A 17,320-nucleotide genomic window follows, 5' to 3' on the forward strand; every position below is an offset into this window, starting at 1 on the left:
CCTACATGCTTAAAGTCACATTGTCTTTACATGGTTATCAAAACGTCACGCCAGGGTAAGCCTACATGCTTAAAGTCACCTTGTCTTTACATGGTTATCAAAACGTCACGCCAGGGTAAGCCTACATGCTTAAAGTCACCTTGTCTTTACATGGTTATCAAAACGTCACGCCAGGGTAAGCCTACATGCTTAAAGTCACCTTGTCTTTACATGGTTATCAAAACGTCACGCCAGGGTAAGCCTACATGCTTAAAGTCACCTTGTCTTTACATGGTTATCAAAACGTCACGCCAGGGTAAGCCTACATGCTTAAAGTCACCTTGTCTTTACATGGTTATCAAAACGTCACGCCAGGGTAAGCCTACATGCTTAAAGTCACCTTGTCTTTACATGGTTATCAAAACGTCACGCCAGGGTAAGCCTACATGCTTAAAGTCACATTGTCTTTACATGGTTATCAAAACGTCACACCAGGGTAAGCCTACATGCTTAAAGTCACATTGTCTTTACATGGTTATCAAAACGTCACACCAGGGTAAGCCTACATGCTTAAAGTCACATTGTCTTTACATGGTTATCAAAACGTCACACCAGGGTAAGCCTACATGCTTAAAGTCACATTGTCTTTACATGGTTATCAAAACGTCACGCCAGGGTAAGCCTACATGCTTAAAGTCACCTTGTCTTTACATGGTTATCAAAACGTCACGCCAGGGTAAGCCTACATGCTTAAAGTCACCTTGTCTTTACATGGTTATCAAAACGTCACGCCAGGGTAAGCCTACATGCTTAAAGTCACCTTGTCTTTACATGGTTATCAAAACGTCACACCAGGGTAAGCCTACATGCTTAAAGTCACCTTGTCTTTACATGGTTATCAAAACGTCACGCCAGGGTAAGCCTACATGCTTAAAGTCACCTTGTCTTTACATGGTTATCAAAACGTCACGCCAGGGTAAGCCTACATGCTTAAAGTCACCTTGTCTTTACATGGTTATCAAAACGTCACGCCAGGGTAAGCCTACATGCTTAAAGTCACCTTGTCTTTACATGGTTATCAAAACGTCACGCCAGGGTAAGCCTACATGCTTAAAGTCACCTTGTCTTTACATGGTTATCAAAACGTCACACCAGGGTAAGCCTACATGCTTAAAGTCACCTTGTCTTTACATGGTTATCAAAACGTCACGCCAGGGTAAGCCTACATGCTTAAAGTCACATTGTCTTTACATGGTTATCAAAACGTCACACCAGGGTAAGCCTACATGCTTAAAGTCACATTGTCTTTACATGGTTATCAAAACGTCACACCAGGGTAAGCCTACATGCTTAAAGTCACATTGTCTTTACATGGTTATCAAAACGTCACACCAGGGTAAGCCTACATGCTTAAAGTCACCTTGTCTTTACATGGTTATCAAAACGTCACGCCAGGGTAAGCCTACATGCTTAAAGTCACCTTGTCTTTACATGGTTATCAAAACGTCACGCCAGGGTAAGCCTACATGCTTAAAGTCACCTTGTCTTTACATGGTTATCAAAACGTCACGCCAGGGTAAGCCTACATGCTTAAAGTCACCTTGTCTTTACATGGTTATCAAAACGTCACGCCAGGGTAAGCCTACATGCTTAAAGTCACCTTGTCTTTACATGGTTATCAAAACGTCACGCCAGGGTAAGCCTACATGAAACATAGCCCTCATTATAAGTGTTTCTAAATTCCCTATGAGAAAAATGAATGGTGGAAAAACTATTTGAACCATTTCCCTGTTTGACCACCAGGTTTTATGGGTATTATGACACCTCCACTCTGGAGCTCTATACGGTATCACTGGTCCTCTTTTACCTGTGATACAGTATTTTTTGGAGTTTGGGATAAACAGATGATTCCCCGGTGAATGTAACATACACAGTGTTCCACAGGTCATTAGTTACTATGACAACTGACTGACATCCCTCTCATACAGGGTTAGAAGTCTCTGATTGGACAATAGTTCATGAAGGGTTTCTGACATCACTAAAACCTTTCCTGCCTTGATACAGGAAACTCTTATTGACGTCAAAGTCTCTGTGAGACCATAGTAGATCCATTCTGCAGTAGATCCAGTCTGCAGTAGATCCAGTGTTCAGTAGATCCAGACTGCAGTAGACCCAGTCTGCAGTAGACCCAGTCTGCAGTAGACCCAGTGTTCAGTTGATCCAGACTGCAGTAGATCCAGACTGCAGTAGATCCAGTCTGTAGTAGATCCAGTGTTCAGTAGATCCAGTGTTCAGTAGATCCAGACTGCAGTAGATCCAGTGTTCAGTAGATCCAGTCTTCAGTAGATCCAGTGTGCAGTAGATCCAGACTGCAGAAGATCCAGTGTTCAGTAGATCCAGACTGCAGAAGATCCAGTCTGCAGTAGAACCAGTGTTCAGTAGATCCAGACTGTAGTAGATCCAGTGTTCAGTAGATCCAGACTGCAGTAGATTCAGTGTGCAGTAGATCCAGTCTGCAGTAGATCCAGACTGCAGTAGCTCCAGTGCGCAGTAGATCCAGTCTGCAGTAGATCCAGTGTTCAGTAGATCCAGTGTGCAGTAGATCCAGACTGCAGTAGTTCCAGTCTGCAGTAGATCCAGTGTTCAGTAGATCCAGTCTGCAGTAGATCCAGTCTGCAGTAGAACCAGACTGTAGTGGATCCAGTGTTCAGTAGATCTCGTCTGCAGTAGATCCAGTGTTCAGTAGATCCAGACTGTGGTAGATCCAGACTGCAGTAGATCCAAACTGCAGTAGATCCAGTCTGCAAAAAATGGGGGGGGCATGTCCTGATAACTGTATGACACTGCAACAAGAGGCAAGAAGAGAGTAACCATGGAAACAAAGCACCTCTCCATTTTCTCTCTATCTTACTCCACCCTCTCTGTCTCACTCTGTGTCTCACTCTCTTTCTCTCTACCTCTCCCTCTGACTTTTTCTCCCTTCCACTTTCTTTCTCTCTCCCTGCCTGTCTCTCATCTGACTTTCTCACCCTCTCTCTCTCTCACCCTCTCACTCTCTCTCTCTCTCTCTCTCTCTCTCTCTCTCTCTCTCTCTCTCTCTCTCTCTCTCTCTCTCTCTCTATGTGAAAACGCAACATGTTGATTCCTTGCTCTGATTGGCTACACCCCGTGAGGTGTCAGCCAACAGAGGCCAGTAGCCATGGTAACATATCCTCAGTGACCCCATCAAAACCTCTGACATCACATCCTGTTGGTCAGACGGTGGTGATCTGGTCGACCACCCTGGTGCTGTCAACCATCTCCACACACTCCACTTCCTCTCTAAGCCCCTCCCCTTCCCCCCTGTCTCCCTGTCTACTTCCTGTCTTCTTGGCGGGTGGCAGGAAGGTGAGCAGCGTGGGCAGGAAGGCCAAGGCATGTAGCGCTGAACAGAACGCCGTCAGCACTAGGCAACGGAACAGCGAGCGTGTAAGGTTGGAGTGTACGGCGGCCAGAGGGAGCAGCGCTGCGGTGTAGCAGATCAACGTCTGTAGAGAGGGGACGCCATGTCTCTCCAACGCCAGTCTGACCCACACGGTCCGGCTGTCCCCCCGGCCAGAGGAGAAGGTGGCCAGTAGAGGACCACAGCAGTCTGCAGAGTGACCCAGTGCTGAAATCAGACATAACACAGACACGCAGTCGAGCTCCACGCCCCACAGAGTCATGAAGCCCAGAACACCAAACTGGACAGAGAGGAGGGTGAGACTGAGCCACACTGCCACTAGGGGCTCCACCACCGCTAGAGACGACAGACCCAGCAGGAACAACACCGCCATCAGGGAGTGGCGCAGAGGAGAGCTCACCGCTGTAGCATACCTAGAGAGAGGAGGAGAGAAAGAGAGAAACAGAGAGAGGAGGAGAGAAAGACAGAGAGGACGAGAGAAAAAGAGAAACAGAGAGAGGAGGAGAGAAAGAGAGAAACAGAGAGAGGAGGAGAGAAAGACAGAGAGGACGAGAGAAAAAGAGAAACAGAGAGAGGAGGAGAGAAAGAGAGAGAGGAGGAGAGAAACAGAGAAACAGAGAGAGGAGGAGAGAAAGAGAGAAACAGAGAGAGGAGGAGAGAAAGAGAGAAACAGAGAGAGGAGGAGAGAAACAGAGAAACAGAGAGAGAAAGGAAGATACAAAGAAGGAGAGAGAGGGGGTGAGAGGGAAAGAGGTGGAGAGACAGAAAGAGAGGTAGAGATGGGGAGAGAGAAAGAAGAGAGAGAGGTAGAGGGGGAGAGGGAAAGATGCGGGGAGAAGTAGAGAGGGGGGTTAGGTGAAGAGGAGGAGAGAGAGGTAGAGGGGGAGAGGGAAAGAGGAGGAGAGGGGGGAGGGAAATAGAGAGGTAGAATGACAGGTAGAGAGGGGGTAGAGGGAAAGAAGAGGAGAGAGAGGTAGAGAGGGGTGGGAGGAGGAGAGAGACAGAAAGACAGGTAGAGGGGAAGGGGAAGAGGTAGAGAGGGGGGAGAGGGAAAGAGGAGGAGCGAGAGACAGAGAGGGGGGGGAAGAAGAGGAGAGACAGGTAGAGAGTGGGTTAGAGAGAGGGGAGGGAAAGAGGAGGAGAGAGAGGTAGAGAGGGGGAGAGGGAAAGAGGAGAGAGAGGTAGAGTGGGAAGAGAGGGAAAGAGCAGGAAAGAGAGGGGGAAATAGGAGGGGGGGAGAGGTAAAGAGGAGGAGAGAGAGGTAGAGGGGGAGAGGGAAAGAGGAGAGAGACAGAAAGACAGGTAGAGAAGGGGGAAGAGGGAAAGAGGAGGAGAGAAACAGAAAGACAGGTAGAGGGGGGAGAGGGAAAGAGGAGAGAGACAGAAAGACAGGTAGAGAGGGGGAAGAGGGAAAGAGGAGAGAGACAGAAAGACAGGTAGAGAGGGAGAGGGAAAGAGGAGAGAGAGGAAGAGAGGGGCAGAAAGGAAAGAGGAGAGAGAGACAGAAAGAGAGGGAGAGGGAAAGAGGAGAGAGAGACAGAAAGACAGGTAGAGGGGGGAGAGGGAAAGAGGAGAGAGACAGAAAGACAGGTAGAGAGGGAGAGGGAAAGAGGAGAGAGACAGAAAGACAGGTAGAGGGGGGAGAGGGAAAGAGGAGGAGAGACAGAAAGATCAGTTGAGACTCTCTCCTCTCTTCTCTCTCACACACACACACACGCACACGCGCACGCGCACACGCACACGCACACGCACACACACACACACACACACACACACACATACACACAGACACACACACACACACTCCCGTCCCACCTGTCCAGGTAGACGAAGGAGGGGTTGAAGATGAGAAAGCGGACGCGTGATGTCAGAGACAGACGTCTCAGTGTGTCCAATAGGACGGACATCTCCTCCCTCTTGTTCTCTGTTGTCTTGGCAACCAGGAAGACACGTGATGCTGCCATCTCTGGCTCCTCCCCTTCATCGCGCTCAGCGAAGATGATGTCATCGGCAAAATGAGCGAATTGCGGCTGGCGAAGGAAGGAGAGGCGGAGCATCCGCGTAAAGCTATCACGTGATTGGCTGGTAGTGGTGAGGGTCCGTTCCCTCAGGTAATCCAGGTACAGTGGGGAGAACAAGTATTTGATACACTGCCGATTTTGCAGGTTTTCCTACTTACAAAGCATGTAGAGGGCTGTAATTTTTATCATAGTTACACTTCAACTATGAGAGACGGAATCTAAAACAAAAATCCAGAAAATCACATTGTATGATTTTTAAGTAATTAATTTGCATTTTATTGCATGACATAAGTATTTGATACATCAGAAAAGCAGAACTTAATATTTGGTACAGAAACCTTTGTTTGCAATTACAGAGATCATACGTTTCCTGTAGTTCTTGACTAGGTTTGCACACACTGCAGCAGGGATTTTGGCCCACTCCTCCCTACAGATCTTCTCCAGATCCTTCAGGTTTCGGGGATGTCGCTGGGCAATACGGAGTTTCAGCTCCATCCAAAGATTTTCTATTGGGTTCAGGTCTGGAGACTGGCTAGGCCACTCCAGGACCTTGAGATGCTTCTTACGGAGCCACTCCTTAGTTGCCATGGCTGTGTGCTTTGTGTCGTTGTCATGCTGGAAGACCCAGCCACGACCCATCTTCAATGCTCTTACTGAGGGAAGGAGGTTGTTGGCCAAGATCTCGCGATACATGGCCCCATCCATCCTCCCCTCAATACGGTGCAGTCGTCCTGTCCCCTTTGCAGAAAAGCATCCCCAAAGAATGATGTTTCCACCTCCATGCTTCACGGTTGGGATGGTGTTCTTGGGGTTGTACTCATCCTTCTTCTTCCTCCAAACACGGCGAGTGCAGTTTAGACCAAAAAGCTCTATTTTTTGTCTCATCAGACCACATGACCTTCTCCCATTCCTCCTCTGGATCATCCAGATGGTCATTGGCAAACTTCCGACGGGCCTGGACATGCGCTGGCTTGAGCAGGGGGACCTTGCGTGCGCTGCAGGATTTTAATCCATGACGGCGTAGTGTGTTGCTAATGGTTTTCTTTGAGACTGTGGTCCCAGCTCTCTTCAGGTCATTGACCAGGTCCTGCCGTGTAGTTCTGGGCTGATCCCTCACCTTCCTCATGATCATTGATGCCCCACGAGGTGAGATCTTGCATGGAGCCCCAGACCGAGGATGATTGACCGTCATCTTGAACTTCTTCCATTTTCTAATAATTGCGCCAACAGTTGTTGCCTTCTCACCAAGCTGCTTGCCTATTGTCCTGTAGCCCATCCCAGCCATGTGCAGGTCTACATTTTTATCCCTGATGTCCTTACACAGCTCTCTGGTCTTGGCCATTGTGGAGAGGTTGGAGTCTGTTTGATTGAGTGTGTGGACAGGTGTCTTTTATACAGGTAACGAGTTCAAACAGGTGCAGTTAATACAGGTAATGAGTGGAGAACAGGAGGGCTTCTTAAAGAAAAACTAAGAGGTCTGTGAGAGCCGGAATTCTTACTGGTTGGTAGGTGATCAAATACTTATGTCATGCAATAAAATGCAAATTAATTACTTAAAAATCATACAATGTGATTTTCTGGATTTTTGTTTTAGATTCCGTCTCTCACAGTTGAAGTGTACCTATGATAAAAATTACAGCCCTCTACATGCTTTGTAAGTAGGAAAACCTGCAAAATTGGCAGTGTATCAAATACTTGTTCTCCCCACTGTAGCTTTCCAGCCAGCTGATTCGCTGGAACCCTTCAACAATAATAACAATTATATTCATGTACCAATAGTAATATTTATACAGCACTTTTCATACAATATAATAATAGTTCTACAGCTGCACCATCAAGAGCATCCTGACTGGTTGCATCACTGTTTGGTACGGTAACTGCTCGGCATCCAACCACAAGGAGCTACAGAGGATAGTGTGTACGGCCCAGTCCATCACTGAGGCCAAGTTCCCTGCCATCCAGGACCTCTATACCAGGTGGTGTCATAGCATTTCTGTGTCATGCTACTTTCTGTTTATTATCTATGCATAGTCACTTTACCCCTACCTACATGTACATATTCCCTCGACTAGCCTGTACCCCTGCACAATGACTCGGTACCGGTACCCCTTGTATATAGCCACGTTATTGTTACTTTATTGTGTAACTATTTTTCCTTTAGCTTATTTTTTTTAAACTCTGCATTGTTGGTTAAGGGATCGTAAGTAACATTTCACATTAAGGTCTACCTGTTGCATTCGGCAAGTGACAAATAAAAATGTATTTGATTTGATTGTTAATTTATTTGATTACTTTAAATCACTTGACAATCAATCAAAACAATCAATCGAAAGCAAGTTCCTGAAAACGTGTTTTTAAAAGAGATTTAAAGAAGACCTGTCACGCCCTGACCTTAGAGATCCTTTATTCTCTATTTCGGGGTTAGGTCGGGGTGTGACAAGGGTGGGAATTGTAGTTTCTTTACTTCTAGGTTGGCCTGGTATGGTTCCCAATCAGAGGCAGCTGTCTATCGTTGTCTCTGATTGGGGATCATATTTAGGCAGCTTTTTCCCACCTGTGGGATCTTGTTTTTGTATTGTTGCCTTTGAGCAACGACAAATCTGCACGATCGTTTCTTTGCTCTTTATTGTTTTTGTGCCGGTTCGCATAATAAAAGATGATGAACCCAAACCACGCTGCATTTTGGTCCGATTCTTACAACAACGATTGTGAGAATACCATTAGCTTTGAGGGAATCGGGTTTAAAAGTTAGGGTTAAAGGTCAGAGGTCAGTGCCTTTAGCTACTCCAGCAGGGTTAGAGTTAGAGTTAGGGTTAAAGGTCAGAGGTCAGTACCTTTAGCTACTCCAGCAGGGTTAGAGTTAGAGTTAGGGTTAAAGGTCAGAGGTCAGTACCTTTAGCTACTCCAGCAGGGTTAGAGTTAGAGTTAGGGTTAAAGGTCAGAGGTCAGTGCCTTTAGCTACTCCAGCAGGGTTAGAGTTAGAGTTAGGGTTAAAGGTCAGAGGTCAGTGCCTTTAGCAACTCCAGCAGGGTTAGAGTTAGGGTTAAAGGTCAGAGGTCAGTGCCTTTAGCTACTCCAGCAGGGTTAGGGTTAGAGTTAGGGTTGGAGGTCAGAGATCAGTGCCTTTAGCTACTCCAGCAGGGTTAGAGTTAGAGTTAGGGTTAAAGGTCAGAGGTCAGTACCTTCAGCTACTCCAGCAGGGTTAGGGTTAGAGTTAGGGTTAAAGGTCAGAGGTCAGTGCCTTTAGCTACTCCAGCAGGGTTAGAGTTAGGGTTAAAGGTCAGAGGTCAGTGCCTTCAGCTACTCCAGCAGGGTTAGAGTTAGAGTTAGGGTTAAAGGTCAGAGGTCAGTACCTTTAGCTACTCCAGCAGGGTTAGAGTTAGAGTTAGGGTTAAAGGTCAGAGGTCAGTACTTTTAGCTACTCCAGCAGGGTTAGAGTTAGAGTTAGGGTTAAAGGTCAGAGGTCAGTGCCTTTAGCTACTCCAGCAGGGTTAGAGTTAGAGTTAGGGTTAAAGGTCAGAGGTCAGTACCTTCAGCGTACTCCAGCAGGTCTCGCTGTACCGAGGTGTTCCAATAGGGGGCGCTCTCATAGACATAGAAGCCAATCACAGGAGTGTAGGAGGAGAAGTAGCGCTGCTGGGCGCGAGCATACAAGGACGTCCCTGTATCCAGAGCAACCAGAGAACTGGGCTCCGAGCCCTGGCTCACCTGCAACACACATTATATTATATATTAGATATATTCTTAATAACTGTTAGAGCTTAGATTTAGTAGAATTAGTAGAATTAGTAGTCTGTGGAGTTACTAGAGTTAGTAGTCAGTAGAGTTAGTAGAATTAGTAGTCAGTAGAGTTAGTAGAGTTAGTAGAATTAGTAGAATTAGTAGTCAGTAGAGTTAGTAGAGTTAGTAGAATTAGTAGTCAGTAGAGTTAGTAGAGTTAGTAGAATTAGTAGAATTAGTAGTCTGTGGAGTTACTAGAGTTAGTAGAATTAGTAGTCAGTAGAGTTAGTAGAGTTAGTAGAGTTAGTAGAATTAGTAGAATTAGTAGTCAGTGGAGTTAGTAGAATTAGTAGTCAGTAGAGTTAGTAGAATTAGTAGTCAGTAGAGTTAGTAGAGTTAGTAGAATTAGTAGTCTGTGGAGTTACTAGAGTTAGTAGTCAGTAGAGTTAGTAGAATTAGTAGTCAGTATAGTTAGTAGAGTTAGTAGTCAGTAGAGTTAGTAGAATTAGTAGAATTAGTAGTCTGTGGAGTTACTAGAGTTAGTAGAATTAGTAGTCAGTAGAGTTAGTAGAGTTAGTAGTCAGTGGAGTTAGTAGAGTTAGTAGTCAGTAGAATTAGTAGAATTAGTAGTCAGTGGAGTTAGTAGAGTTAGTAGTCAGTAGAATTAGTAGAATTAGTAGTCAGTGGAGTTAGTAGAATTAGTAGTCAGTAGAATTAGTAGAGTTAGTAGTCAGTAGAGTTAGTAGAGTTAGTAGTCAGTGGAGTTAGTAGAATTAGTAGTCAGTAGAGTTAACAGAATTATTAACGTTAGTAGTCAGTAGAGTTAGTCAAATTATTAACGTTAGTAGTCAGCAGAGTTAGTATAATTATTAACGTTAGTAGTCAGTAGAGTTAGTGGAGTTAGTAGTCAGCAGAGTTAGTAGAATTATTAATGTTAGTAGTCAGTAGAGTTAGTAGAATGATTAACGTTAGTAGTCAGTAGAGTTAGTGGAGTTAGTAGTCAGCAGAGTTAGTAGAATTATTAACGTTAGTAGTCAGCAGAGTTAGTAGAATTATTAACGTTAGTAGTCAGTAGAGTTAGTACAATTATTAACGTTAGTAGTCAGCAGAGTTAGTGGAGTTAGTAGTCAGCAGAGTTAGTAGAATGATTAACGTTAGTAGTCAGTAGAGTTAGTAGAATGATTAACGTTAGTAGTCAGTAGAGTTAGTGGAGTTAGTAGTCAGCAGAGTTAGTAGAATTATTAACGTTAGTAGTCAGCAGAGTTAGTAGAATTATTAACGTTAGTAGTCAGTAGAGTTAGTACAATTATTAACGTTAGTAGTCAGCAGAGTTAGTGGAGTTAGTAGTCAGCAGAGTTAGTAGAATGATTAACGTTAGTAGTCAGCAGAGTTAGTAGAATTATTAACGTTAGTAGTCAGTAGAGTTAGTAGAGTTAGTAGTCAGCAGAGTTAGTAGAATTATTAACGTTATTAGTCAGCAGAGTTAGTAGAATTATTAATGTTATTAGTCAGTAGAGTTAGTAGAATTATTAACGTTAGTAGTCAGTAGAGTTAGTAGAATTATTAACGTTAGTAGTCAGCAGAGTTAGTGGAGTTAGTAGTCAGCAGAGTTAGTAGAATGATTAACGTTAGTAGTCAGCAGAGTTAGTAGAATTATTAACGTTAGTAGTCAGTAGAGTTAGTAGAATTATTAACGTTAGTAGTCAGCAGTTAGTGGAGTTAGTAGTCAGCAGAGTTAGTAGAATGATTAACGTTAGTAGTCAGCAGAGTTAGTAGAATTATTAACGTTAGTAGTCAGTAGAGTTAGTAGAGTTAGTAGTCAGCAGAGTTAGTAGAATTATTAACGTTATTAGTCAGCAGAGTTAGTAGAATTATTCATGTTATTAGTCAGTAGTTAGTAGAATTATTAACGTTAGTAGTCAGCAGAGTTAGTAGAGTTAGTCAAATGATTAACGTTAGTAGTCAGTAGAGATAGTAGAGTTAGTAGTCAGTAGAGTTAGTCAAATTATTAACGTTAGTAGTCAGCAGAGTTAGTAGTTATTAACGTTAGTAGTCAGCAGAGTTAGTAGAATGATTAACGGTAGTAGTCAGCAGAGTTAGTAGAATTATTAACGTTAGTAGTCAGTAGAGTTAGTAGAATTATTAACGTTAGTAGTCAGTAGAGTTAGTAGAATTAGTAGTCAGCAGAGTTAGTAGAATTATTAACGTTAGTATTCAGCAGAGTTAGTAGAATTATTAACGTTAGTAGTCAGCAGAGTTAGTAGAATTATTAACGTTAGTAGTCAGCAGAGTTAGTAGCCGTAGAGTAGCCGTAGAGTTAGTAGTCAGTAGCATTAGTGGAGTTAGTAATCAGTTGAGTTATTAGAGTTAGTAGCCAGTAGAGTTAGTAGCCAGTAGAGTTAGCAGAGTTAGTAGTCAGTAGCATTAGTAGAGTTAGTAGCCAGTAGAGTTAGTAGCCAGTAGAGTTAGTAGTCAGTAGAGTTAGTAGCCAGTAGAGTTAGAGTGGTCAATTCAACATGGTTATATACTGCCCCTAGTGGTCAATTCAACACGGTCATATACTGCCCCCTAGTGGTCAATTCAACATGGTTATATACTGACCCATAGTGGTCAATTCAACACGGTTATATACTGCCCCCTAGTGGTCAATTCAACACGGTTATATACTGTCCTCTAGTGGTCAATTCAACACGGTTATATACTGCTACCTAGTGGTCAAATCAACATGGTTATATACTGCCCCCTATTGGTCAATTAAACAAGGTTATATACTGCCCCCTAATAGTCAATTCAACAGTTATATACTGCCCCCTAGTGGTCAAATCAACACGGTTATATACTGCCCCCTAGTGGTCAATTCAACATGGTTATATACTGACCCATAGTGGTCAATTCAACACGGTTATATACTGCCCCCTAGTGGTCAATTCAACACGGTTATATACTGTCCTCTAGTGGTCAATTCAACACGGTTATATACTGCTACCTAGTGGTCAAATCAACATGGTTATATACTGCCCCCTATTGGTCAATTAAACAAGGTTATATACTGCCCCCTAATAGTCAATTCAACAGTTATATACTGCCCCCTAGTGGTCAAATCAACACGGTTATATACTGCCCCCTAGTGGTCACTTCATCAATGGTTATATACTGCCCCCTAGTGGTCACTTCATCAATGGTTATATACTGCCCCCTAGTGGTCAATTCAACAATGGTTATATACTGCCCCCTAGTGGTCAATTCAACACGGTTATATACTGCCCCCTGGTGGTCAATTCAACACGGTTATATACTGCCCCCTAGTGGTCAATTAAACAAGGTTATATACTGACCCCTAGAGGTCAATTCAACACAGTTATATACTGCCCCCTAGTGGTCAATTCAACACGGTTATATACTGCCCCCTAATGATCAATTCAACACAGTTATATACTGCCCCCTAATGATCAATTCAACACGGTTATATACTGCCCCCGAGTGGTCAATTCAATACGGTTATATACTAACCCCTAGAGGTCAATTCAACACGCTTATATACTGCCCCCTAGTGGTCAATTCAACAACGTTATATACTGCCCCCAAGTGGTCACTTCATCAATGGTTATATACTGCCCCCTAGTATTCCGTGTCATACCTTACCTGGACATTACTTCAAATCAGAATGGTTATATACGTCCACTTCGTAAACTCAGCACCAAAAAAAAACGTCCTCTCACTGTCAACTGCGTTTATTTTCAGTAAACTTAACATGTGTAAATATTTGTATGAATATAAGATTTAACAACTGAGACAAACTGAACAAGTTCCACAGACATGTGACTAACAGAAATGTAATAATGTGTCCCTGAACAAAGTGAGTGGGGGGGGGGGTCAAAATCAAAAGTAACATTCAGTATCTGATGTGGCCACCAGCTGCATTAAGTACTGCAGTGCATCTCCTCCTCATGGACTGCACCACATTTGCCAGTTCTTGCTGTGAGACTGTTACCCCTCTTCCACCAAGGCACCTGCAAGTTCCCGGACATTTCTGGGGGGGAACGGCCCTAGCCCTCACCCTCCGATCCAACAGGTCCCAGACGTGCTCAAAGGGGTTGAGAGCCGGGCTCTTCGCTATCCATGGCAGAACACTGACATTCCAGTCTTGCAGGAAATCACACACAGAACGAGCAGAATGGCTGGTGGCATTGTTATGCTGGAGGGTCATGTCAGGATGAGCCTGCAGGAAGGGTACCACATGAGGAGGAGGATGTCTTCCCTTTAACGCACAGCGTTGCGATTGCCTGCAATGACAACAAGCTCAGTCCGATGATGCTGTGACACACCACCCCGGACCATGACGAACCCTCCACCTCCAAATCGATCCCGCTCCAGAGTACTGGCCTCGGTGTAACGCTCATTCCTTTGACGATAAACGCGAATCCGACTATCACCCCTGGTGAGACAAAACCATGACTCGTCAGTGAAGAGCACTTTTTGCCAGTCCTGTCTGGTCCAGCCACGGTGGGTTTGTGTATCGCGGTTAACTTTTACCAGCTAGGACCACTCTCTCTTGTCCCGGAATCTCGCTCCACGGTGGATGGAAAGTGTTTTTTCTCTCTGGAAAAGTTCGGCAAAAAGCTGGCTTTAGGCTAAAAACAAACTGCTAACTGCTAGCCTCCGGGCCCAAACCCACCTGTCTCTCATGGCTTTGCTCACCCCTGGATGTACCACCTGCCAGTACCTGAGCCAGAGAGTCGCTGAGCTGGAGGGGAGAGTATCTGTCTTGCGCCAGATCAAGGAGGACGAAGAACTCCTGGACTCCATGGTTATACAAACCACCTCCAAAATCGACGACGTCACCTGCCCCTGGCTCGGCACCTCCACTTCTGGGGAGCCTGTAACTGAGAAACTCCATTCGGTTCCCTTAAATGAGCCATGGCCCAGACTAGGAGCTAAACCGAAGGGCCTGGTCTGTTCCACCCCTTCTACTCCGCCTCAGGATGCCTGGATTGCTGTCCGGGGAGGAAAGCACTCCAGGAAACGGAATCCATCAAATGTTTCGGAGGTGCTACAATTGGGGAGGAGATTCAAGGTCCTGGAAGACCTGGAAGTGCATTCCAATCATACTGTACAGGGTCCCTCCGCTTCATCTCTACTGCTGCCATCTCACTCTCAGGTGGAAGTGCCCAAGCACACTCATCTGCGCTCCTTGCCTGCCACTAGGTCGTCAGTCTCAGCTGCTAGCCCCCCTCAACCTGCTAGGAGGCAGATCACCCAGGAGAGGCCCCGTCATTTACCCAATAAACCCATCTGTAGTCCTTCCGTTCTCGTGGTGGGTTCATCCATGGTCCGAAACGTTTCAATCCGGAAAGCTGAGACCTTCTGCTACCCTGGCGCTAGGATCTCTGACCTAGATTCCATGCTACCGCTACTTATTAGCAAGCACTCCGCCGCTTCAACTGTCATTGTCCATGTTGGGTCAAATGACATTAAACTCCAGCAGTCAGAGAAATTGAGAGACGATTTTAAAACATTGATAAATACGCTGCTGGAATCTGGGAAGCAGTGTGTTGTTTCCGGTCCATTTCCATCCCCACGCTACACGGATATGGTTTTTAGTCGTATTCGCCAATTACACACCTGGCTTAAGGGATACTGCTGCACGATGGGAATTCCTTTTGTGGATAACTTTGCAGCTTTTACAGACCGACCAGGTCTATTTCTTCGGGACAATTTACATCTTAACAGGTATGGCTCCAGCATCCTCTCCACCAACATATCTCTTCCTCTTGCCTCATGTAGAGCCTTTGATACCTGACGTTGTGTATTCTCGGGGGTTGACTTTTGGGATTGTACGCTCCCCTATCAGACTATGTTCAATGCTCCTCTCCCAGTTTCATTAATTAGTTCCTCAATTGCAAATATGGAACAAACTACAGTTAACAACCTTTCTGCAATTCCTAGATTATTGTCCAATCACCGTATTGCGAATACTATTCACATGCAGAGAGGTATTGTTAGTAGTAATCTTGTCCCCATAAAATTGAGCTCTGTCAATAGCTCGAAAATGGTTTATTGCTCATCCAGTGCAGCTTCGGGTGCTACCTTGGATACTCCATCTGATATGAATTCCCGTAGCAATGGTATTGGAATAATTCATTTGAATGCTAGAAGCCTGATCCAAAAGTTGGACTTTATTGAAATTTTGGTCTCACAATCAAATGTTGACGTTCTGATTGTATCTGAATCGTGGCTGTGTCATTCTGTGCCAGATTCAGATGTTCAGTTGATTGGATACAATATTTATAGAACTGATAGAGTTGGTAGAGGTGGTGGTATTGCGATTTATGTTAAATGCTGCTTAAATGTTTCTGTGTCCATATCAACCTCTGTCTCAAAGCAATATGAATGTCTAGTTTTAAACGTGGTACTTGGTAATAATGCTCATTTAACTCTAGCAGGGGTATATCGCCCCCCCTCAGCTCCTCCTTGTACTCTATGCAAATTATCTGATATACTGTCTAATTATGCAAACTCTGAATTACTGATTTTGGGAGATTTTAACCTGGATTGGCTCTCACCAGTATCCGATAAATTAAAAGGCATTTGTACTGAGCTAAATCTAACTCAGCTGATAACTAAACCAACCCGTCCCAACTTTAAGAACCCAGTAAAATCCACTCTACTAGACATTATTCTAACAAATACCCCCCATAAATACACAGCCAGTGGGGTTTTTGCAAATGATATCAGTGACCACTGCCCTATTGCTTGTATTAGAGATACCAGGCTGAAACACTCTGATCCCTGTATAATCTCTAAGAGAAATTATAAACATTTCTCACAGCAAGCTTTTATCCTTGACTTATATCACTCTGAGCTTTTATCCACTTGCTGCTTTCTGGACCCGGTTTTAGCCCTTGCTTTTTTCTCTTCTATTGTTACCTCTATGTCTGATAAACATGCCCCGCTTAAGAATCACAGAGTAAGAAACCGAACCAGTTCTTGGTTCTCTCCTGAATTGTCAGGTCTTTTCCTGCAAAAGAATCGGGCCTGGGCCTTGGCGAGGAAAACAGGTACTCCAGCTGATTGGCTGTTTTTTAGGCAATTGAGAAATAAATGTACTGCAGCTGTCAAAAAGGCAAAATCAAATTACTTCCTTAATGCTATGACAGATTCTGCAGGAGATCCTGCAAAATTCTGGAAAACCGTTAATTCACTGAAACGGGGGAATTCTGCTGTTTCTCTTCCTAAGCAAATTACCTCAGACTTCTGTATTCTAACTGAAAAAAATGATATTTGTGATGCTTTTAATAAGCATTTCATCTCTGCTGGTTTTTTATTTGAAAGGAAAAGTGGACTTTGTGGTACTGGCCAGTTAGTTGATTTTTCGTCTTGCTTTTCAACCGTTACTCTGAAAAATGGTAACCCTGTTTTTAGTTTCCAGAAAATAACTGAAGCAGAGGTTCTAATTGCCCTGTGTGCCATTGATACTAAGAAATCCTTAGGCGCTGACAATTTAGACCCGTACTTACTTAAGTGTGCTGCACCTATTTTTGCTGGTTCAGTAACACACATTTTTAATCTAACATTAAGCACAGGAAATATCCCTAAGGTGTGGAAAGCAGCTTTTGTTCTGCCATTACATAAGGGAGGTGACGGTAGTGATTTGGATAACTATCGACCCATCTCTAGGCTCCCTTGTCTGGTAAAGATTCTAGAATCTATAGTCAACAAACAGTTACAATCTTTTCTTTCTGCTAACAGTATTCTTAGTACCAATCAATCTGGTTTTAGATCTAAACACAGTACCACATCGGCCACTATGCTTGTTGTAAATGATATTGCAAATGCCTTAGACGATAGAAAGCACTGTGCTGCGTTGTTTGTAGATTTGTCAAAAGCTTTTGACACTGTAGACCATGCTATCCTTTTGAGTAAGCTGTCATCTATAGGACTGGGCACTGATGCCTGCCGATGGTTTTATGACTATCTTAAAGATAGAACTCAAGCCGTCATGGTCGATGGGGTCAAGTCTGACCCCTTACAGTTACTTAAAGGGGTCCCTCAGGGTTCAATAATTGGCCCACTATTGTTCTCACTTTATATAAACAACATTGGTGATGTCAGATATTGTAAATTCCATTTATATGCAGATGACACAGTGATGTACTCT

General features: G+C 44.1%; 1 protein-coding gene across 1 annotated transcript; it reads right to left on the reverse strand.

Moving 5' to 3' along the window:
* Nucleotides 1–1,534: 1,534 nt before the first annotated feature.
* On the reverse strand, nucleotides 1,535–9,463 carry LOC139531445 (patched domain-containing protein 1-like). Its single transcript, XM_071327896.1, has 3 exons — nucleotides 8,973–9,463; nucleotides 5,237–5,451; nucleotides 1,535–3,834 (listed from the first exon to the last, which is right to left on the reverse strand). Exons 1-3 carry the CDS (start codon nucleotides 9,036–9,038, stop codon nucleotides 3,234–3,236), a joined length of 882 nt encoding a protein of 293 aa, XP_071183997.1. The 5' UTR covers nucleotides 9,039–9,463; the 3' UTR covers nucleotides 1,535–3,233.
* Nucleotides 9,464–17,320: the final 7,857 nt, after the last annotated feature.

Source organism: Salvelinus alpinus, chromosome 10 (assembly GCF_045679555.1).
Source record: "Salvelinus alpinus chromosome 10, SLU_Salpinus.1, whole genome shotgun sequence".
NCBI classification, from domain to species: domain Eukaryota; kingdom Metazoa; phylum Chordata; class Actinopteri; order Salmoniformes; family Salmonidae; genus Salvelinus; species Salvelinus alpinus.